The sequence below is a fragment of the Schistocerca cancellata genome, chromosome 9, assembly GCF_023864275.1.
Source record: "Schistocerca cancellata isolate TAMUIC-IGC-003103 chromosome 9, iqSchCanc2.1, whole genome shotgun sequence".
In the NCBI taxonomy this organism is placed as follows: Eukaryota; Metazoa; Arthropoda; class Insecta; order Orthoptera; family Acrididae; genus Schistocerca; species Schistocerca cancellata.
In genome coordinates this window covers 366587545-366611271 of record NC_064634.1, presented here as the reverse complement: position 1 = coordinate 366611271, position 23727 = coordinate 366587545, and the positions used below count along the sequence as shown (strand labels likewise).

The 23727-nt window shown below is 42.6% G+C and overlaps 1 protein-coding gene across 1 annotated transcript in view; it reads left to right on the top strand.

The window, feature by feature from the left end:
* The window catches only part of LOC126101420 (coiled-coil domain-containing protein 96-like), a 188040-nt gene that overhangs the window by 132871 nt on the left and 31442 nt on the right, over positions 1-23727 (top strand). The window contains exon 8 of the mRNA XM_049912081.1: positions 13961-14311. Coding sequence (XP_049768038.1) covers positions 13961-14311 — 351 coding nt within the window. The remainder of the gene's footprint in view (positions 1-13960; positions 14312-23727) is intronic.

Genomic DNA, 23727 nt, shown 5'->3' with positions numbered 1-23727 from the left:
CCAGACATGCTAAGGCTTTGTTGGCCTTACCTACAGTCGGCCATGGCGCAGCGAGCGATTATAGGAAACTAATTAATCACGTATGCGGCCATTTGAAGACCTTAGAAGCTCTCAAACCTGATATTCCACTTCATGAAGTTATTCTTTCGGAAGAGATTCTGTCTAATATGCGGCCCACAGATCGTCATGAGTGGGAGGTAAAGATGTCTGGGTCAACATTCACCACATTAAATCAACTAGTAGATTTTTTGGAAACAAAATTTCAGGCCCTTGAGTTGATCAGGTTCAGAGATAACACCTCAAGGGATTTTCAAGGAACTGTCAATAATTTAAATCAAACAAGACATGTGAGGAGGGCTCATCTCGCTAATGCTGATGCTGAGGAATCATGTAATTTTTGTAGTATCACTAAATGCAAGGGGTTTCAAGCACTAAATGTCGATGAGCGGTGGGCATATGTGACAAAAAATAAGCTTTGTTTTTTGTGCATCCGCTCTGGTCATTTCTCGACTAAATGCAGGATTTCTCCTTGTAAGGCCTGTAAAGGGAGGCACAACATACTGCTCCACAAGCCTGCTGAACCAAGGAATGGGCAGAATAGTGAACCGGGAGGCCATTCCTTGGCCCATCAAGCTACGAACGGGAAGGCACACATCCATTGTAATGTTTTGTTAGCAACAGCTGTTGTCAACATTAAAGACAGCATGGGTAGACAGCAGGTTTGCAGAGTTCTGCTAGATAGTGCGAGTCAGCTATCCTTTATATCTAAGGCATGGCAGAGAAATTAAAACTGAAACGAAGTAAACATTCGTTTCCTGTGAAGGGTATAAACAATGCCTTTGCAGCCTCGGTGTCTTACACTTGTGATGTTGAACTGTCGTCTAGGGTCAACGACTTTCATATCAGAACCACTTGTGCTGTCGTAGATCATGTCACCAGTGACCTACCAGTGAGCAAGATAGACACAAGTTCCCGGAGTGTCCCATGTAATCTTCTGCTCGCTGACCCAGAATTCAACAAGCCTGCCACAGTAGATTTAATTCTTGGTGCTGAGGTTTTCTTTGACGTTGTGGTGAAACCAAGTCATCCCTCACTGGTCGAAACAAAATTTGGCTGGATTTTGTCTGGTAGGATGCCTTCAGCTTCATGCAACATGCCTCGTTCTACAGTGACCTCGTGCTTTGTTAGAGGTGACAATTTAGACGCCAAACTGCAAAGATGTTGGGAGTTAGAGGAACTGTCTACGAAAACGATTAGCAAGCAGGATAAAATATGTGAGGCTCACTTTCAGCGCCACATGGCACGAGATGAAGAAGGGAGATTTGTGGTTCGACTACCAGTGAAACCTGACTGTAAATCCTTAAGCGAATCACGACAACAGGCATCTCGGAGACTGGCGTATCTTGAGAGGAGGTTTAAAAGGCAACCGAATCTGCAAAAGAAATACGCTGCATTCATCATGAATATGGTAATGAGATCGCTTTGCTGATGGCCAGTTCCCCTCTTCCACATAATAGAAAATTAAGGGATTTGCACCCGTTTGTTGATGCCAAAGGTATTTTACGAGTGGGAGGGAGATTAATGAATGCTAGTGTACCATATGATGAGCGCCATCCTATTATCGTACCGCCTATGCATCATTTGACAAAAACTCTCATAATAGATGAACATGAAAATCTGTTGCATGCTGGGTCACAACTTTTGTTGGCTATGTTGCGAAGGAGGTTTTGGATCCCCAAAGGGGCGTAACACAGTCAAGGGAGTTATCAGAAAATGTTTAAAACGCTTTAGGCTTAAGTCCAAGACAGCAGTTCAACTCATGGGTCAGCTACCTGCAGCTAGAGTAAACCAGTCTCATCCATTCCAGCACTGTGGAGTAGATTATGCAGGCCCTATTGCTGTAAGGCATGGTGGAAGATGAAGTAAGGTTACCACCAAGGCTTATATTGCTTTATTCATTTGCATGGCAACCAAGGCCATCCACTTAGAATTAGTTAGTGACTTGGTAACAAGTTCATTTTTGGCTGCCCTCAGGAGATTCATTGCAAGAAGAGGGAAACCTGCTCACATGTACAGTGACAATTGCACCACATTTGTAGGTGCAGACAATGAGCTTAAACGTTTTCTCTCCAACGATGTTACTGTTGAAGGTGTGGTGAATTTTTCGACCTCAGAGGGAATCAGTTGGAGGTTCACTCCACCTCGTGCCCCTCACTTTGGTGGACTCTGGGAGGCAGGAATCAAATGCATGAAGTCGCCTCAAACGTGTCATCGGCAATGCAGTGCTGACATTCGAAGAACTGACTACTGTGTTAATTCAGATAGAAGCATGCTTGAATTCAAGGCCGTTGTGTCTTCTCTCTGATGACCTAGATTCTCCTGCTGCTCTCACTCCTGGTCATTTCCTAATCGGACAGCACCTCTGTGCTCATCCTGAACCCTCTGTCCTTGCGGTTCCCGCCAACAGGTTGCACAGATGGCAACTTGTGCAGCAGTTGCATCAGTACTTTTGGAAGAGGTGGTCCACAGAATACATACATGATCTGCAGCAACGCAAAAAATGGACATCGGAAGGTGCATGGCAACCTCAGATCGGCGATCATGTGCTGGTCAAGGAGGATAATTTGCCTCCCTTGGGGTGGAGGCTGGGTGTCATTGACCAGCTGTTTCCCGGTCCTGGTAAGTGTGTGCATGTGGTGATGGTAAAAACTGGTAATGGGCAGATTAAGAGGCCTATAGCAAAATTGTGTCCCTTACCTAAGCAGTGAATCAGTTAAGTGTTCCCTCAGATCTGTGTAGTGGTATATGAAACAGAGCCACTGCCAAATTGCCATTTACGGAAATAACCTCATAATACATAAGATCAGCTTGGGAAGCTGTGGATGTTTCTTGTGGGCTAACTACTGTTAGTATTGATTTCATGTTTTTATGTAGTATAATATTAATACTTTATTGTTTTGTGTCCTGCATGTTAGTACCCACCGTGTTTCACATGCAGTGTGACAGTGGTGTTTTGGTGATGTGGGCATCCCAACTGTTGGTGTATTCATGTTTTATGTGCATTGATATTGTGCCTAGTTATATTTTTATTGTTTACTTGTTTTGGTTTTGTTGTTTGTTAAAATTTTGGTATTTGTAAAATGAGAAAACTCATTTTAGAGTGGGAGTACGTTTGGACTCTGCTACTCACTCCAACTGCCATCTAGTGGCAGCTTCAAACTGGGCAGATCAGACTGTCCAGTATAGTCTGCTCCCTGTCGGAAGAATTTGCAACCTGCGTGTGGAAGTGGATCTCCCAGGTCCTTTGTTTGCGCAGGTAGGATTAGCCGTTGTAACGGCCAAGCAGGTAGCTGCGAGAACCCGTAGCGGACGGGCGTGTATGTCTTCCAGCTAAGCCAGGAGCCGCAGTTGGCGCGCTGCCTGTGCAAGTTGTAAGGTTTAATGTAATAAACACTTATACCAGACAACTTGTTCCATCTAGTTATTGTGAGTGGAAACAAGGGGAGGACAGTAAGTCCTCTCGCACTATACATTCACACCCAATGTGTCACCACGGGAGGAAGAGCCCACACGCACTATTAAAGATAAAATAGTTGTGATACAGCTGTGAGTGACAGGAAATGTGTACTATAAATTTTCCTTCAGTCCACAAGGTGTTCAAGATATGAAATCTAACAAGAAGAGGTAAACATATGGTGAATCATGACTTGCAACCCATTTTTAGAACACGTATATGATTATCTGCAGAAAAGGTCAAATACCAACAGTTGTTAATGCACTTTATACATCCATCGGGTAGAGTATTTTATCATAACCTGTTATGAAGTCATCCATTAGACTGGGTAGAGTACTTATTACATGAAAGTGATGATGCATAAAGCTACAGAGTGAGGAAAAACTTTTTATTTGAGTGTTAAATAGTTATTTCATCGTCCTCTAATATGAACTAATTCGAATAAATATAGTGACGATTTTATATGAGGAATGGCTACATATAATGTAAAATACAGTATTCTCTAACATTGTCTCTCTTAATATTAAAGTATGGTGGGAACAGTGAAATGTAGAACTTTCACAAGTTGCAATTATAGAAGTATCTAATTTTGTTGTGATCTCGAAAACAGCAAAAATAGGCATATTTCATACTTAATAAATCTCATAAAGACAACAAATATGATAAAAGTCACTGCAACTATTTCAGTGCAAATACAACCCATGTCAGAAAAGAGCTAGAAAACTTTTAGATAGCCAAAATAATTGCATTTATAATTTTAGAAGATAATGTCTAACATGAAACTGCAGAATAAAGTGTCAGCAGTATTAAAAACATTGGAACTTTTCTCTGAAGTTCAGTGTTTGTTTCCCTCAAATAACATTTTTTTGACATTGAATTTTCTTTTTTTTCTTTTTGAGCCTCATTTATATAAGCTAAAATGTGTTATACAAGATACACTCCTGGAAATGGAAAAAAGAACACATTGACACGGGTGTGTCAGACCCACCATACTTGCTCCGGACACTGCGAGAGGGCTGTACAAGCAATGATCACACGCACGGCACAGCGGACACACCAGGAACCGCGGTGTTGGCCGTCGAATGGCGCTAGCTGCGCAGCATTTGTGCACCGCCGCCGTCAGTGTCAGCCAGTTTGCCGTGGCATACGGAGCTCCATCGCAGTCTTTAACACTGGTAGCATGCCGCGACAGCGTGGACGTGAACCGTATGTGCAGTTGACGGACTTTGAGCGAGGGCGTATAGTGGGCATGCGGGAGGCCGGGTGGAAGTACCGCCGAATTGCTCAACACGTGGGGCGTGAGGTCTCCACAGTACATCGATGTTGTCGCCAGTGGTCGGTGGAAGGTGCACATGTCCGTCGACCTGGGACCGGACCGCAGCGACGCACGGATGCACGCCAAGACCGTAGGATCCTACGCAGTGCCGTAGGGGACCGCACCGCCACTTCCCAGCAAATTAGGGACACTGTTGCTCCTGGGGTATCGGCGAGGACCATTCGCAACCGTCTCCATGAAGCTGGGCTACGGCCCCGCACACCGTTAGGCCGTCTTCCGCTCACGCCCCAACATCGTGCAGCCCGCCTCCAGTGGTGTCGCGACAGGCGTGAATGGAGGGACGAATGGAGACGTGTCGTCTTCAGCGATGAGAGTCGCTTCTGCCTTGGTGCCAATGATGGTCGTATGCGTGTTTGACGCCGTGCAGGTGAGCGCCACAATCAGGACTGCATACGACCGAGGCACACAGGGCCAACACCCGGCATCATGGTGTGGGGAGCGATCTCCTACACTGGCCGTACACCACTGGTGATCGTCGACGGGACACTGAATAGTGCACGGTACATCCAAACCGTCATCGAACCCATCGTTCTACCATTCCTAGACCGGCAAGGGAACTTGCTGTTCCAACAGGACAATGCACGTCCGCATGTATCCCGTGCCACCCAACGTGCTCTAGAAGGTGTAAGTCAACTACCCTGGCCAGCAAGATCTCCGGATCTGTCCCCCATTGAGCATGTTTGGGACTGGATGAAGCATCGTCTCACGCGGTCTGCACGTCCAGCACGAACGCTGGTCCAACTGAGGCGCCAGGTGGAAATGGCATGGCAAGCCGTTCCACAGGACTACATCCAGCTTCTCTACGATCGTCTCCATGGGAGAATAGCAGCCTGCATTGCTGCGAAAGGTGGATATACACTGTACTAGTGCCGACATTGTGCATGCTCTGTTGCCTGTGTCTATGTGCCTGTGGTTCTGTCAGTGTGATCATGTGATGTATCTGACCCCAGGAATGTGTCAATAAAGTTTCCCCTTCCTGGGACAATGAATTCACGGTGTTCTTATTTCAATTTCCAGGAGTGTATTAGATACATCTTTTATTTCATACGTTAAAGACTGCTTAGACTGCTTAGAACAGTTGACATGGACTCAGTGAATGTATGCTAATGTAAAATTGTAGTTGGCAGACTTTCTAATTTGTATTAACAGACTAAACATAAAAAATTGCAGTACACTCTGTCACTATTAATAGTCATTCACTATTTTGAACATTTAATTTAATATAACTGGTGTCATTCTTTAACAAAGTTAATGAGAAGAGTGAGCATTACCAGTTTAACTATGTTATACATGATCTTGTCTCACTAATGCGAGCACAAAAAGTGGTGTGGGTATAAAATATGGATTTTTTTAAATAGCAAACTGTGTTTTAATTTTTCTCTTTAATTTGATGTGTGTTTTGTTGATTTTGGATAACTAAATATTTTTAATTTATTTTGAAATAATATTGTACAAGTAATTTGTACAGGTTCAATGAGCACATGTTCAGTTACAAGATATCTCAAGAACAGTTTGCTGTAGAAGGCGTTAATGTATGTTGATGTATAGTAAACATCCTACTGTATAGGCTGGCTTCATTCGTTGATGTGATATCACTTCCAGTTTGTGGTTGGTATAATGCATAGTATCATCCACACTTTCGTAAGGCCCTTTACACCTTACGTTGTGTACATTTGGAGTTGCTGCTCTTTGAGTTGTGTTTCTCTTTTTGACTCCACCAAAGTGAATATTAAGAAAAAAAGAAAGAAGGGAAATAGATTGTACGCAATATGTCTTGTTGGAAGTTGTCATCCAGGAAATGAGGTTAGGACAAGCAACACTGAACAGAGTACTTCACCATCAAGTGCTTCCAGGAAGAAGCCTTAGACCAGTAATGAAATGTACAGTGAAACCAGTGCCAGTGATATCATTTTAATATTAGGTTTAAGTGTACTAAGTACAATGTTTGAGCAAACTGCATGCTGTGATTTGTGTGCTTGAAGAGATAAGACTTTCTGGGAATGTCTTCAAGAGAAACTGTTTAGTTCTTGGTTTGGAATCTCTTGTTCGAGCTTTAAGATTATGGAAGAATTTTGAACATCTGAAAAATGAAGAAACAATAATATTTTTTTAGACGAACTTCATTTATTTATATGGGCTGAGATGCATCGGTAAAGGCCCCAGGGCTAGAAAAAGTTTTTATGAATCTGTCATGCTCCCCTACTAGTGTTTCGAAATATATTGATTCTTGGGGGGGAACAGTCAAAGTAACTTCAGAAGAATCAATGAAATTTGCAACAGCGGAAGCAGTTGAAGAAAGTGACGGTAGTTACGACACTTCTATTCCATTTAACGGATCATGGCAGAAAAGCGGCCATCAATATAAAAATTCTTGTACAGCTGCAGTAAGTATTGATACTGGGTTGATGCTTGATACTGAACATTGCCAAAACATTGCAACTGATGCTCCAAAGTGAGTATCATCAGTGACAAGAAACAACTGCATGAACACAACTCTCAGAAAAATATGAGGGATTCAGTGGAGGAATAGTAAGTGCCTCAGGTGTGAAGATCTTTCAGCGCTGTCGAGAACAAGGTGGGTATAGCTATACTAAATTCATTGGTGACGGTGATTTCAGTTCATTAAAATCAAAAGTTGATAGCAGGCGCTATGGTGACCTAACACCACAAAAGTTAGAATGTGTCTATCATGTGCAGAAACGAATTGTTACAGCTGTGCCAGTCCCGACTACATCACAACCACCTCGCTGACTCACCCTTGTGTGCCACTTGCCAAGTGATTGACACGGATGAACATCGTTTCGAATGCGGGTCGGGAAAGGACGTTTGGTATTTGGTGTGTCAGTTATTGGATTTTCTCACACGCACGACTCCCGACAGGATAACTACACGTTCACTTCTTTTCCCAGATGGGGTGTATTTCCCAAGAGCAAAAACAAACTCTGTGACGCGGATTAGTGGCCACGCTGTTCACTACCTATTCGGTAATGGCGAAAAGACAGAACTCGATTTTTAGTATTATCTCAACGAACGACATTATGCGATCGTCAAGAACCCTAAGTATAGACAATATTTTTCTAATTTTCTTTGGAGCGTATTCATAACCCGCCTCGCAGCTGGATTATCCATGACATGAGAAGATAACCTTCGAACCTCTTTCCAGTTTTCGTTTTTTGATAAGATTGAACAAACAACGGTAACAACACAGCGACGATACGGCAGTCATCGATAACTCTGCAGCGGGCTATAGCATGGAGCATTCTTGTAACGGGACGACTTTTATTATTATGGTTATGTAGCCGGAGAGGCCTTTATCCATTTGTGTAAAAAAAAAATGGCTACGTTGCTGTCTACAGGTTAATGTGATATATTGATTGTTTTCACAATTCTACGTTTTTCATATGAGACTGACATTTATTTTAGGGGGTTTACTATTACATTATTTTTTATAGGTTGTAATTAAAATATAATTTTGTAGTCTTCATTTAGAAGAAGTACACAGAATGTATATTGATTGTTTAAACTATTTTGTTTTTGTACAATGGTTGTAAAACAATGCAGAAATTAAAAAAAGGTGGTTAGCGTTCAAAAATGGGTAGCATCTAAAAAATGGTCAGACAACTGCTAGCGATAATCGAAAAATCCGGATTCGAGGCCCTGTTCGGCAAAAATTTTCATTGTCGTCATTGCATTATACAGCCGATGGTTGTCCATATTCACAACTGCAAAGACATTTAATGTATTTCATATGGGCTTTAGTCGCTGTGGTATTTGTTACTTCAGACATTCATGTATGTACGAAGGAACACTGCATCATACAGGGTGTCCGAAATGTCTTTCCCTGATTACATAAATTGCCATGTTAACCAATCAGGAGAAGGCACAGAGTGTCCTTTGGTACCGTGAGACACGATCACCAACCACAGTGGAGAGACACTTCCAGACAACATTTGGAAAGAATCCACCTGATGTCAAGAGCAATAAAGCCTGGTATGAGAGGTTCAAGAACACAGGATCGGTTGCTGACCTTCCGAGGTCTGGTCGACCATGAACCTCAGCAGACAGGGTGGAAGCTGTAAGGCAGTCTTTTCTGCGAAGTCTGAAGAAATTGGTGCGCAGGGCCTCACGTGAATTACAGATGCCAAAAAGCTCTCTCCATGACATTTTACACAAACGTTTATTGTTTCATGCATACAAAGTGCAAATCGTTCAGATCTTGTTGCCCATTGACAGTACACGTCGATATGACTTTGTGGTCGAAATGCTATCACGCATTGAGGACGATGATGGTTATCTCAGACGAATTGCCTTTTCTGATGGAGCGACCTTTTTCGTCAGTGGAGTAGTGAATCGCCATAATGTGCGCATTTGGGGTTCACAACCCCTTGGCGAGGTCATGGAGTGCACCAGAGGCAGTCAAAAAGTAAATGTTTGGTGCGTGCTATTGCACAATCAAATTATCGGGCCATTCTTCTTCGCTGAGGCTACCATCACATGTGCAGTGCATCTGGACATGTTGCAACTGTATGCTGTTCCTCAGCTGCTTCAGTATCACCCCGATGTCTTGTTTCAGCAAGACGGTGCACCGCCTCATTGGGGTTTGGACGTCTGTGCCTATCTCGATATGACCTTTCCTGGGCGATGGATTGGTCGTGATGGGCCAACGGTTTGGCCTCCACGCTCTCCTGACATAACCCCATTATACTTCTTTTTATGGGGTTATGTCAAGGACGAGGTCTACCGAACACGTGTACCAGATCTTGAAACCCTGCGGCAACGGATAACCACAGTCGTTGAATCGATCCCTCCAGTGATGTTGGCTAATGTGTGGACGGAAATTGAATATCACCTAGATGTGCTACGCGCTACCAAGGGTGCTTATGTGGAAGTTTACTGATGTGTGAAAAAAGCTTTGATAGTTTGTAAACAATTAGACACCAGTTTCATATTTGTATCTTACTTCTAGCCTGAGTTATCAGTTTACGTAATCAGGGAAAGACTTTTCGGACACCCTGTACTTCTGAACGACTCATGCACTGCAGTATCGTGTTTATCCCCCGACAACGAGCAAGTGACTTTCAGTTAAAATATCTGTGCTGTATGTGAATCACATAAGAGATGTACAACTGCAGGTTGTAGACACATGATTGGCGACATATTGATGCTTAGATCCGGCCGTGAGGCGTGCTGAGGTAGCCAAATGATAAGGCGACCACTAGCGATAAGCAGGAAATCCCGGTTCGAGTCCTGGTCCATCATAAATTTTCATTGTCGTCTTTCTGACATATATACTTGATGATTATCCATATTCTCAACTGCCAATACCTGTCATGTGTTTGTCGATCGTTCCACTCTCGAATAGCTCGTGGCTAAAAGTAATACCTAAATCTTTCGTGTGATCTCTGATTTCTCTCATTTATCACTACAGTCATCCTTCCTTATATAGGCGCGAATCAACAAAATATGCCGGCCGAGGTGGCCAAGCGGTTAAAGGCGCTACAGTCTGGAACCGCGCGACTGCTACGGTCGCAGGTTCGAATCCTGCCTCGGGCATGGATGTGTGTGATGTCCTTAGGTTAGTTAGGTTTAAGTAGTTCTAAGTTCTAGGGGACTGATGACCTTAGAAGTTAAGTCCCATAGTGCTCAGAGCCATTTGAACCATTTTTGAGCCATTCAACAAAATATCTTCCCTTCAGGAGGCGAAATTGGCGATTGAAATTTCGTGACCAGATCTCACTGCAACGAAAACCGTCTTCCGTGATATTCTCTTCCGTTTTACGGGATAATACAAAACGAGCTGACCTACTTTGAACTTTTTTTAAGTCTTCCGTGAATTCTATCTGGTAAGGAACCCGTATTGCGCAGCAGTACTTTAGAAGAGGACAGATATACGTAGTGTAGGTAGTCTCTTTACTTCTTTTTCCGAATTTGATTCAGTGTCTCTCCATTGCGTCCTTAAACTAGCCATCTAATCTTTAGTATTCTTCCCTAAGAATACAATCGTGTATGTAACTACTATCATCCACGTTTCACTTCCATGCAATGTTACTCTCCATATACAGGGTTATTACAAATGATTAAAGCGATTTCACAGCTGTACTATAACTTTATTATTTGAGATAATTTCACAATGCTTTGCACACACATACAAAAACTCAAAAAGTTTTTTTAGGGATTCACAAATGTTCGATATGTGCCCCTTTAGTGATTCGGCAGACATCAAACCGATAATCAAGTTCCTCCCACACTCGGCACAGCATGTCCCCATCAATGAGTTCGAAAGCATTGTTGATGCGAGCTCGCAGTTCTGGCACGTTTCTTGGTAGAGGAGGTTTAAACACTGAATCTTTCACATCGCTATGCGTGAAACTTGCCCGCATGCGTTCAACCGGCTCTTCGCTCACTGCAGGCCGACCCGTTGATTTCCCCTTACAGAGGCATCCAGAAGCTTTAAACTGCGCATACCATCGCCGAATGGAGTTAGCAGCTGGTGGATCTTTGTTGAACTTCGTCCTGAAGTGTCGCTGCACTGTTATGACTGACTAATGTGAGTGCATTTCAAGCACGACGTACGCTTTCTCGGCTCCTGTCGCCATTTTGTCTCACTGCGCTCTTGAGCGCTCTGAGGGCAGAAACCTGAAGTGCGGCTTCAGCCGAACAAAACTTTATGAGTTTTTCTACATATCTGTAGTGTGTCGTGACCATATGTCAATGAATGGAGTTACAGTGAATTTATGAAATCGCTTCAATCATTTGTAATAGCCCTGTACATGCCTTCAACGAAGATTTCCTAGCACTTAAATTGATATTTTATGTTAAAAAATTCTCTCCTCAGGAGACACTTTTGTTGCTATTGCCAAAATACATTTCATGTTTTTTTCTTCTGCCAGGATCAGTTGCTTCCTCAATAGTAAAAGCCTCCTGCTACTTTCAGCGTCTCATTTTCTAATCTAATTCTCTCAGAATGACCTGTTTTTAAGAGCTTATCCATACGATTCTACAAATATTGTAGCTTGTTTTTTATCCTCGACAGAATTACGTCATCAGAAAAATTTAAAATTTTTAGTTTTCTCCCTTATCTTTAATAGCTTTTCTAAATTTCTTCTCATTTTCTTTCACTACTTGCTCTACACACAGGATGTAACATAGACAGTGGTGTGTGCCCAATTTTCACCTGACAGCAACACTGGACACAGAAATGGCACCACATGTTCTTTGCAGCTGTCTCCCAGTTCCTTGTGCAGCAGTGTAATGGACATATCCATGAGTGGAGGGTCCACGAGAATTGACATTTCCAGATTTCATTGTCATCGTCATTCGGACTCAGCATCTGCCGTGATAGCACAGGGTACCACTGCAACATAGCTGAATGGTCGACTTTCAGTCATTTTGGGAATTCTAAGAACTTGTGGCTCGTCTATAAGGGAAAATACTTTTTCTACCTATTCTTGAGTACTTCTCGAGTGTTTGGGATCACCACTAAGTCGCATTAAAGGAAGACATCGAATCAATGGAGAGGCATGCTGCTAGATTTGTTATCAGTGTCTTCCAACAACACGTGAAAATCACAGAGATGCTTCCTGAACTCAAATGGGAATACACGGAGTGAAGACAACGATCTTTTTTTCAAACATTATTGAGAGAATTTAGAGAACTGGCAGTTGCAGCTGACTGAAGAGCAGTTCTGTTGCCACCAACGTACGTTCCTGAAGACAAGATAGGAGGTATATAGACAGTCACTTTTCGCTTGCTACAGCTGCGAGTGGAACAAGAAAGGCAAACATTAGTAGTACTACACGGTACACGCCATGCATCGTGTGCTAACTTGCATAATACTTATGTAGATGTAGCCAATATTTGTGATGTTATGGAGCGGGTGGTTGTGCCATATCTTCAAGGTATCCACGACGTTATCTTTCAACAACATAACCCAGGACTAATGTCTGTGTTGTGCTGACCCATCTTGACAGACAGGATATTCGCCTGTTGCACTGGGCAACACGTTCCCCAGATTACTCATCCTTAGAAATTATCTGTTCATGGGTTGTTGAGAAAGAGGCACGCAGCCATGGACAGCAACTACGAGTGATGTGGTGTAGATGCCATTAAGCTGCATCTGGTAAAATCCATGTGGCCAGGTCATACATTCTTCCATCCACAAAGGGAGGATGTAGTTCTTCTTAATCATCTTCATGTAGAACACAGTGCTATGTCGCATGGCGTCGTGCCCCAGCTAGAGGAGCCCCCCCCCCTCCACTGTGTGGCACTTGTTGCATACAGTGCAGTGTTCCACGTTTTATTAAACTGTTTTATTTTCAGAACAGATGGCAACAGCTGTTTGCAGATAGATTTAGGCTCTATTTACTTGACAATTAAAACTAAGTGGTATGATTTTTAATGTTTGTGAATTGTCCGACTTTTTGCCTAAAATTTTAGGCAGAAATTTTGAGTGTGTTATCAGGGTCGCTGGCTCACCCATGTTTTATGTATGTGATCAGCCAGTCACATCTCCCTTTGTAGTTATCTGAGCTATTCTCTACTGTTACTGGCGTTTTAATTACAGTTTGAGAACATTTTAGTGATTGTATGTTACTGTAAGGGATGTGAAATAGTGTAATTGCGGAGGTGAACGCTAGTGATGTTGGGAGTGAGTGAGTGTAATTCTATAGGCTTACGCCTCTTCCTCTGACATTTTTAGTCACTTTAACCACATTTGTTGGTACTAGTCTTCGGCTGGGGGCTGATAAATGAGCTGACATGTGCGTGTAAACTGCAAACACACATATGCTCCAACATAAAGCAGCATGTAATAATATACACGTATCTGTCAGCCAAGATAAGTTTGACTCGATGCTCAGCCATGTTGGAGTCATTGTTGCTGCCAATAAGTAGCAGTTTTATTGCACCTCGATATTACCTCCATATGTAATCACACGTGATTGTTAGTATACTGTATATGCACAATAAGTAAAATTTCGTTGTTTTTAACCTTCTGGTGTTTCAATATTATGACCACCAGAGTAGAAAAGTAAGTGAATGAGTTAAGTGTAATTAACACTCACTCACTGTTACTAGCAGGCTGTGAACTTTCCCAACACATTGTGTCGTAGGAAGCGGAGCAGATGCTGAACCGCGTATGGCCACAGCTGCTGCGACTGCGCAAGGAGCGGATATTGCACACGCGTGCCACACATGAGTTGGAAAGTGCCAGAAAGCAGGTGGCCGAACTGGAGGTGTTTGGGCGGAATCGCACAGTAGCGGCTTACGAACAGCTATCTGCCGATGGCGTGAAGCTGGCGGAACGTGTGCAGGAGCGCACGGAACAGCTGGCTGCACTGCGCAACGACGCCGAGCGGGACCTGCAGCAGGCGGCGCACCTGCGTGAGTCACTCCAGGGTGCTCACCAGTGCGTCGCCGACACGCGCCGCGGCGATTTGCGCGCCTCCGTATTCCTGCAGAGGGTGCGTACACACACACCAGTAGCATAGCAGCTGGCACTATACCAGTTTAAGTGTCAGCCAAGATCTTCCGTATACCACACCAGTAGTACAGCAACTAGATCTAAGGCTGTGCCACCATGTGGGATTAGCCATGAGTGGTCTAAGGCGCTGCAGTCATGGACTGTGCGGCTGGTCCCAGCAGAGGTTCGAGTCCTCCCTCGGGCATGGGTGTGTGTGTTTCTCATTAGGATAATTTAGATTAAGTAGTGTGTAAGCTTAGGGACTGATGACCTTAGCAGTTAAGTCCCACAATATTTCACACACATTTGAACATTTACAGCTGTCCCCAGCACTTCATGGAGTTTACTTATACCTTATCAGTAGCAGAGCAGGTGGTTCTACATTTATGCCCATCTCTCCATACCAAAACAGTTTACAAGAAGCATACCCCCAACTAATCACTGATACTGCTCATCGTTCACACGACTGTTGTACATACTCAAGTCCATTTTACGTGAGTTACTCTCTCGTTTCAATCGACTACAAATGGCAAGTGAGTACTGCAGTGCCCTTGGTATTATACATGTACTGAGACACTCTTACCACAAATTGTCAATTTTCTTTAGTTGTTGACCCCAAAGTCACATGTATTGTGGTCACTAATTGCTGTTCGTGGGCTTATGCCATGCCACCCTTATTTCAAAAAGTCAGACTGTAATAACATCAGTAAGGGGTTAACAATGATAGCAAAATTTATTTATAATCAAAAGCCAAATTCATAATGCATGTTCATGACAAAGGTGTACAGTAAGTCTTCCACACTGGTAAAACTGAAAAGTTTTGAAAAATGTCGTCCAAAAATTATAAAAAATCATTAACATCATTAAGGAATTAACAAAATAGCATAGGTTAATTGTAATCAAAGCTAAATTTGCAATAAATATTCTTGACAAATGTGTGTGGTAAATCTTCCACACTGATGTAAACTGAAATATTGGAAAACTATCGTCCAAAAATTATAAAAGATCATCACTTATTTACCTGGAAACAAGAAACTAAAAAAACCACTTGAAACAATATTTAGAAAGCAGTACAATGCATATTTTTAGTTCATTCTTTGTGACTCGTTTTCTTTCTAAGTCCTAAATGATATCTGAACCTGTTTTTCAGCAGAATTGCCTTTTGGATTGTTGAAACAGCTTTCATAAAATACTTTTATTTGTTTACATTCATATCTGCACACTTTGCAGGCTTTTTCTATGTCGAGGTTTGTAAACTACAGATTTTATATTACTTTCAGAAATTTGGGCTCTCTTGTGCCAGAACACTTGCAAGAAAAATATCAAACCATCACACAACCTACACAGTGCATCATGCAAACAAAGTAAACAATAAAATAATAATTGAGAAGACATGAATAAATTAATACATAAGAGTGAAAGATTTAGGCGTTCCTTTTTCCCACGCACCATTCGAAAGTGGAATGGTAGAGAAGTAGTATGAAAATGGTTCGATGAACCCTCTGCCAGGTACTTAAGCGTGAATTGCAGAGTAACCATGTAGATGTAGATAATAGCTAACTTTGTGAGAAAGACCATTTTCTGGTGATCCTGTCGCTTCCTTGGTACCGCCTGATGGGCCAATTACCATGTTGGCCGCTTTGAAGAGCCAACTAGAAGTTGTATTCATTTCCTGTCAGCTTTGCACCCTCTTCATCAGATTGCATCAGCAAGGTTGTAGAATATGTCTCCAATATGATTATTCACACCATTGGAATCACTATATCCCTTTCTAATCACTTCTTTCGCCATCAGCTGGTGTCATGATGGACAAAAGAGAATGCAGTAGCCATTGAGGACCATCAAAGACCATTGAAGAGACTCTAACGAAATTGTTGGCGGATCACTCTCTTCACTTTTAAATGACTTCACTATAAGGCTCACCATCTAATGAAGCACAGTGAGAAGGAAACCTGGGAGTGCTATGTCTCCTTGCTGCAAACATATGCCCTGTAAGCATCTGTTCCTTTGGGTTGGTCTTTGTAATAACTCGTCGATTCCAATGCACTTCGCGACAGCGTCATTTCTTACCCGGCTGCCTTCCAAAAAGTAAGAAGTTTACAACTTCCTCGTCTTCACCTGTTACCTTGTCGAATTATGTAATGGACCTCTCACTGACTGGCTACTGCTTCACGTTGTTGCCTCATCTCAGACGAGGGCCCTAGGCCCCGACTCAAATAATAATCAGATGATCCAACATCTGAATGTTACTCAAAGCTCTATTTGTGGTGTTCAACTTGCATTTGGCTTGAAGGTGTCTTTCCTTCTCAGGGGTAATATGAATCATTGCCCAACATCCACCAGCAGCTACAGACCTATTAGGGTCAACAACATTATCTGCAAAATGCTTAGAAGAATGGTAGCCCTCTTATTGTGCTAGGTTCTCATTTCTCGGTGAGTTTTGTATCCTTGTCAGCGTGGCTTACATGAGGGATGATTCCCAACCGACCATATGGATAATAGTTGTAGCTCATGTTCATTTTCGTTGGTGGAGCTCAAATAAAATTTCAATGAACTGCAAGATGGAGTTGTTCAGAACTGTTGTTATGTAACCTTCATTTTTGTCATTTATGTCAGAGGAAAGGAATCTTTCAATAGGTTTCTATTCTGCAATATATCGCAGAATAATGACAGACTGACTTTTGTATGTAATATCTGTTGTTTCATACACCAGCACAGAAACAAAAATAGCAGCATTAATGTCATTTATCAATTCTTCAAAGTATACTTGATACATACAGCCTAAAAGTTAATTTTGTATGACGTGTGACGTACATTTACAGTTGGAAATACTAGAGTTGTTTAAGTGGTCGTGTAACACACTGTCAAGTTTTTCTAAAAGAGATAAGAAATCCAAGAATTTGCACTGAGCTATATGGTGCAATGGTTACCACACTGAACTCGCATTTGAGAAGACTATGGCTCAAATTCACGACTGACTATTCAGATTTAGGTTTCCTATGCTTTCCCTAAATCGCTTCAGCAAATGCCAGGATTGTTCCTTTGAAAGGGCAAGGCCAATTTTCTTCCCCATCCTTGAAACAATGTGAGCGTGTGCTACATGTCTAATGACCTTAATGTCGACAGCATGTGAAACCCTGATCTTCCATCCTTCTAAGAAATTGGCATTGTTAGATGTCTCCTGTTTTTTATTGGTAGCCCTTAGTGCTAATTCATTAATTCCATAAAATTTGCAGCACTCCACTATTCTGTTTAATATATGTCTATTCTTAATAACTAATGCATAACGTTCCTGAATTGACATTTCACGTGCTGAATCAATCTGAACAGCAGTGTTAATGGTACCAAACATTTTGTATTTACAAGCATTTTCTAAATGTAGTCCACTTTCGTGATATGTATTAATTCGACCACTTAAATGCTTTAGATCCTTTCAGCCAACTCAAACTTTCTCTTCGCTGATGGTTAACCACATATGCAGAACCATGTATTGCAGAAAGTTCTGGTGTTCTCTTCATTGGGTTGTGACATTAAGAAGTCTTTTGGTTTATATATATCTAACCACTTTATTTCTAGCTTCTCTTCCATAATTAGTAAATTAATGGACGTTTTTAGCAAACAATCTATTAATTTTAAAATCACTACAAGAATACTGGAGTTTCAACCACACAGTTCCAGGATGCGACATACTACTGAGAGATTGGCCCACTTGCAATAGCAATGGGAGTATGGTGCAAGGGGGGGAGGGAGGAATGCAGATAGGCGCTTTACAACAGCTACAAGAGAGTGCATTAAGTGATGCGACTGAAAATTCTGGCTATAAGCCCAAGTCAGTTAGCCCCCAACATTGTGTAGACAAGCTGACAGATGGGAAAGTGGTAACGTGACAGTGACGGCAGGGTTAGCTGGGGTGCAGGGAAAAAGGGGTTGCGTGAACTGGCCCATTCACCAGGTCCACCCAAGATAGCCTCAAACTATGCTGCGGCGAGGGGTGAGGTGGAAAAAGGGAGCACCTTGGCCACGTCACTATGTCTGCAGTTTTTGTAGCCAGGGATGTGGAGGGAGTACGGACCACCTGGAGCTGGCCCTCGAGGTGGGTGGGGAAAATAAAACAGGTTCGCCACTGTGGATGGAAGCGCTGAGGGGGAATGAGAGAGGAGTGACGGCGACTGGACCCTGTCGACCCACTACCAACAGCTCTGAGTAACGTCATGGGTTCCTGCAATGCATCATTAGAAACTGGACCTAATTACCTCTGGTCTCTGTCACTTACGAAATCATGTCATACTCAAACTACCTGATATAATACTCAAAAAATGCACAGAATAAAGTTATGTCACAAAATTTCAGGTGCGACCAGGCTGCCTGGCCGTTAAGAATGAGCCTCCGCTGCTGGGTAGGTTGAAAACGGCAATCAGGCAGGCTTTTTCTAACCGCCAGGAACTCATTACCGTCTTTCTCGACCTTAATAATACATACAACACTGTTTCGGTCCATCACATGTTACTTACACTCCATGACTGGGGTTTCAGAGCCTTCCTATCAATTTTTATTCGTCAGTTTTTATCCCACTGGGTATTCCAGTTTGGATTTTGTACTTCACTCAGCTGTCCACATGACCAAGAGAACGGCTGCCAGCGATGTGCTAGTGATAGGACCGCTGTTATTGTCTATACACGTAAACGATTTGACAGACAGGGAAGAACAGTAGCGTGATCCACCCCACAAGAAATGTGGTTAAGGAAGCAGAGAGCGTTACAATTCCGCAGGCAGCTAGTCTTTAGTTTACGAATATGGGTCAGTCAAGTCAGACTTTTATCAAAGAAGATTCTCTTAAATCAGGACGGTGCAACAACTACTAGGTGCTGGGTAGACAAGCAGAGTTTTCGGTCAGGATGAACTATTGTATGACGCCAGAAACGCATGACCTGTGTTTGCAGGAGAGGACTGGAAACCATGGGAAGAGTCGAAACAGAGGCCCTTCAGATGGCACTTAGGAGATGGCTTTCGGTCAAGGCTACAGAATGGGAGCTGTACCAAATTCAAACGACATCGAAATGCAGCATTGGGGTTACCAGTGACCCGACAGAGGTCACTAGCCCACCTTCGTGGGGCAAAACTGATGTCACCTTGTCTATGATGAGCACTCGCTCCATGAAGGAACGAACTATTGCAAGAATCTACGGCTCTTTGACAGAATAGTGTGTTCACCCTTTGACAACACTCTACTGGCAAACGCCATCATTTTCTGACATACTACAATATTTTCTTCTACTTATTGGAATAGATAGCTACCCAAAGCAGTTTTTCAACTAACAGTATAAATACAGAAAGCATTAGAGAAATTGAGATTTGATAACAGTGGAGCAGCAACAAGAGCATACTTAACACTTTGATATTTGGCTTGTGTCTTGTTATCCCAATTCCATATCACATTGTCTCCTGTCAGCTCACATAGCCTAGGAGCAGACATGACAGTAAGATTGACAAATTGCTAGTAGAAATTAGTAAAGCTCAAGAATGTCCCCACTTGGCTTTTGTGTGTAGGAATAACGAACTCTTCTGTGGATTTTGGCTGTTCTGGACACCTTCAGCAGAAATACTATATCCAAGATATTTGATAATTGATTTCCCAAACTCTGATTTTTCTAAGTTTGCAATAAAGCCAGAACTAGGAAACTACTGCAACAGAGTGCACACGATACGACTGTGGGTAGACCATGACTGTTCCGCAATTAATAAATCATGAGCAAAGAGTGAGACTATTTTCTTCAAATTGTTAGGTAGAATAGTCTTAATAGGTGGCGGAGGAAACATTTCGTGCAAGCGAGAGTGCAAACCTGGTATCACTGGTAACACAAAGGGAAGTGTATACAGTCAACAGATGGAGTGGAGCTACATTTACCAGTAGCTCTCTCCTAAATCCACCGAAGAATACAATTTCACAACAACAACAAAAAAATGGTTCAAATGGCTCTGAGCACTATGGGACTTAACTTCTGAGGTCATCATTCCCCTAGAACTTAGAACTATTTAAAACTAACTAACCTAAGAACATCACACACATCCATGCCCAAGGCAGGATTCGAACCTGCGACCATAGCGGTTGCGCGGTTCCTGACTGTAGCGTCTAGAACCGCTCGGCCACCCCGGCCGGCACACTTTTACACCATGAAACGTTAGTAATAAGTCATCTATGCTCTGAAGTTTATCCATCACTGGCATAATAATAACCTTGATCTGTCTTGAATCAAGTATTGTCCTTATTGAACCCTTGCTCTTTGGAACTACTATCAATGGAATTTATAAGAACTCTCTGCTGGTTCAGTTATTCCTTGGTCCAGTACTGAGATAACTGAAAGTTACTGGCAGATTAAAACTGTGTGCCACATGGAGATTCGAACTCAGGACCTTTGCTTTTCATGGGCAACTGCTCTATCAACTTTTTTTATTTAAGGAAGATAGGACAAATAAAAACCTTTATTATTCTCAAAACCATAGTACGTCGCTATAAATTATAACTTTCCTGGAAGGAACCTCACTGCCATCCTACCATGCAGCGTTAAATAATAAAAAAGTCAAAGTGGGGCCACCTCTGGCACCCTTTAAAAAAGTGTTTATAGATATTAAAACAAAGTTCGAAAAAAACATCGCGTTGCTAACAGTGCAATTGTTAGTCCTTATGTGCAAGTGCAGGTGTTAGTACACTCAGAACGTATGTGTTCTTCCTTCCCGCACCCAGAGCACGTCCTTGGTTGTCCGTCATAGATGACACTCGCCCTACAACCAGCGATGTACAAGTATGACGGAATATGTTTTCGGAGCTCTATCCAAAGTTGTCTCACGCCATTGAGGACGGGATGCGTTTTGAAACTCGTCCATTTTTCAACCACATGGGATAGGACCATTCTGTAAAAACGCTGGGCGTCTGTCACCAATTCTTCTGACACTTCGAATGGAAGCTCAAAGACGCAGATCGTTCGTAGCCCCATGCCGGCTTGTTCAACTGTAACCGCTCCAACATTCCCATCTGAATGACAGAAACGAAGTCCTTGGCGGTTTAGGAGTAGTAGTTCGTCACATGCCGCTTCATGAGCTTGACATAGACGACGCTGCTGACTATAGATAAGTGTTTTCCAACTAGAACGTCAGGTTCGATTTTTACCTCGTCCTGTAGATAACGTTCTGTCTCTTAAGCCTTCGGTCGAGCATATTCGTTAACAATACTAATTTTCAGTGAAGATTTTGCGGAACGACAGGGCCGTGATTCTTTCTATGTATTACCGCGGCACACCGCTACACTCTTAACGTAAACACCTCTCGCGCACAAGTGCGGCAGGGACGTAAATATCGTCGGAACCATTACGCCATCCGCCCCAGGTAGCTGAGTTGTCATCGCGACGGAATGTAAGTCCTAAGGACCCGCGTTTGATACCCGGCTGGGTCGGAGATCTTTTCCGCTCAGGGAGTGGGCGCTATGTTGACCTAATCATCAGTTCGTCCCTGGCATGTTTTCGGTGCGTCGGCAGATCAGTTGTACTCACAGTATAACATTTCAAATATTCTCATACTGGTTTAGAAAAGCACCAGGTTGGTTCGGAGCCTGGATGGAGAGAGAAATTTTAGGCAACTTATTTCAATCTTCCATTTCAATATATGATCCTCAAGCTTCAACCTGACTGACGGAAGATTATTCTGCCATTGCATCACGAAAATTCAACACTGTCTGGTGCTCATGTGAAAACTTACCCCTTAGGACTACATCTGTCATAAGGAATCGCACTGTCAAAAATTGCGCTGCTAATTTGTGCCCCCATGTTTGCCTTAGAACTTCCACACTTTTATCCAGAATCAATTCCGTAACTTTTGTCCGCTTTAGGGAAAGACTAGCCACATTGCTATCTTCTCACACTAATCAGATGCTGTTTATTGACGATAGAGCAACGGCTCCCAGAATCTAGATCATTGGACTGATTGACTTGATCAATCGAAATAGTAACAACAGACTGAGCCACAGTGTTTTGAAAGACCACATTCTTGTCAAATAGTAAATCCGTTATAGCCTCTAGTTGTACCATATTAATAATACTAGTTGCATTCTCTTGCATCCTATCAAATGCTTAATTTTCTACATCTAAATCTACATGGATACTGTGCAAATCACATTCAAGTGGCTGGCAGAGGGTTCATCTAACCACCTTCACAATTCTCTATTATTCCAATTTCGTATAGCACGCGGAAAGAACGCGCACCTGTATCTTTCCGTACGAGCTCTGATTTCCCTTGTTTTATCGTGGTGATCGTTCCTCCCTATGTAGGTCGGTATCAACAAAATGTTTTCCCATTCGGAGGAGAAAATTGGTGATTGGAATTTCGTGAGAAGATTCCGTCGCAACGAAAAACGCCCTTCTTTTAACGATTTCCAGCCCAAATCCTGTATCATTTCTGTGACACTCTCTCCCACATATCGCGATAATACGAAACGTGCTGCCCTTCTTTGAACTTTTTCGATGTACTCCGTCAGTCCTATCTGGTAAGGACCCCCACCGTGCAGCAGTATTCTAAAAGAGGACGGACAAGCGTAGTGTAGGCAGTCTCCTTAGTAGAACTGTTGCATTTTTTAAGTGTCCTGCCAATAAAACACAGTCTTTAGTTAGCCTTTCCCACAACATTTTCTATGTGTTCCTTCCGATTTAAGTTGTTCGTAATTGTAATTCCTAGGTATATAGTATTTTTTTTTTAGATTTGACTGATTTATCGTGTAACGGAAGTTTAACGAATTCCTTTCAGCACTCATGTGGATGACCTCACACTTTTCGTATTTAGGGTCAATTGCAAATTTGTGCACCACAAATCTTTTCTAAACCGTTTTGCCGTTTGTTTTGATCTTCTGATGACTTCATTAGTCGATAAATGACAGCGTATTCTGCTAACAACCTAGACGGCTGCTCAGATTGGCTCCCATATCGTTTATGTAGATAAGGAACAACAAAGGGCTTATAACACTACCTTGGGAAACGCAAGAAATAGCTTCTGTTTTACTCGATGACTTTCCGTCAATTACTACGAACTGTGGCCTCTCTGACAGGAAATCACAAATCCAGTCACATAACTGAGACGATATTCCATGAGCACGGAATTTCACTACAAACCACTTGTGTGGTACAGTGTCAAAAGCCTTCTGGAAATCCAGAAATACGGAATCGATCTGAAATCCCTTGTCAATAGGAGACTCAACACTTCATGTGATAAAGAGCCAGTTGTGTTTCACAGGAACGATGTTTTCTAAACCTATGCTGACTGTGTGTCAATAGACAGTTTTCTTCGATCTAAATCATAATGTTTGAACACAGTAGCACTCCGTCTTCAGGCCACAAGTGGCCCATCGGGACCATCCGGCCGCTGTGTCATCCTCGG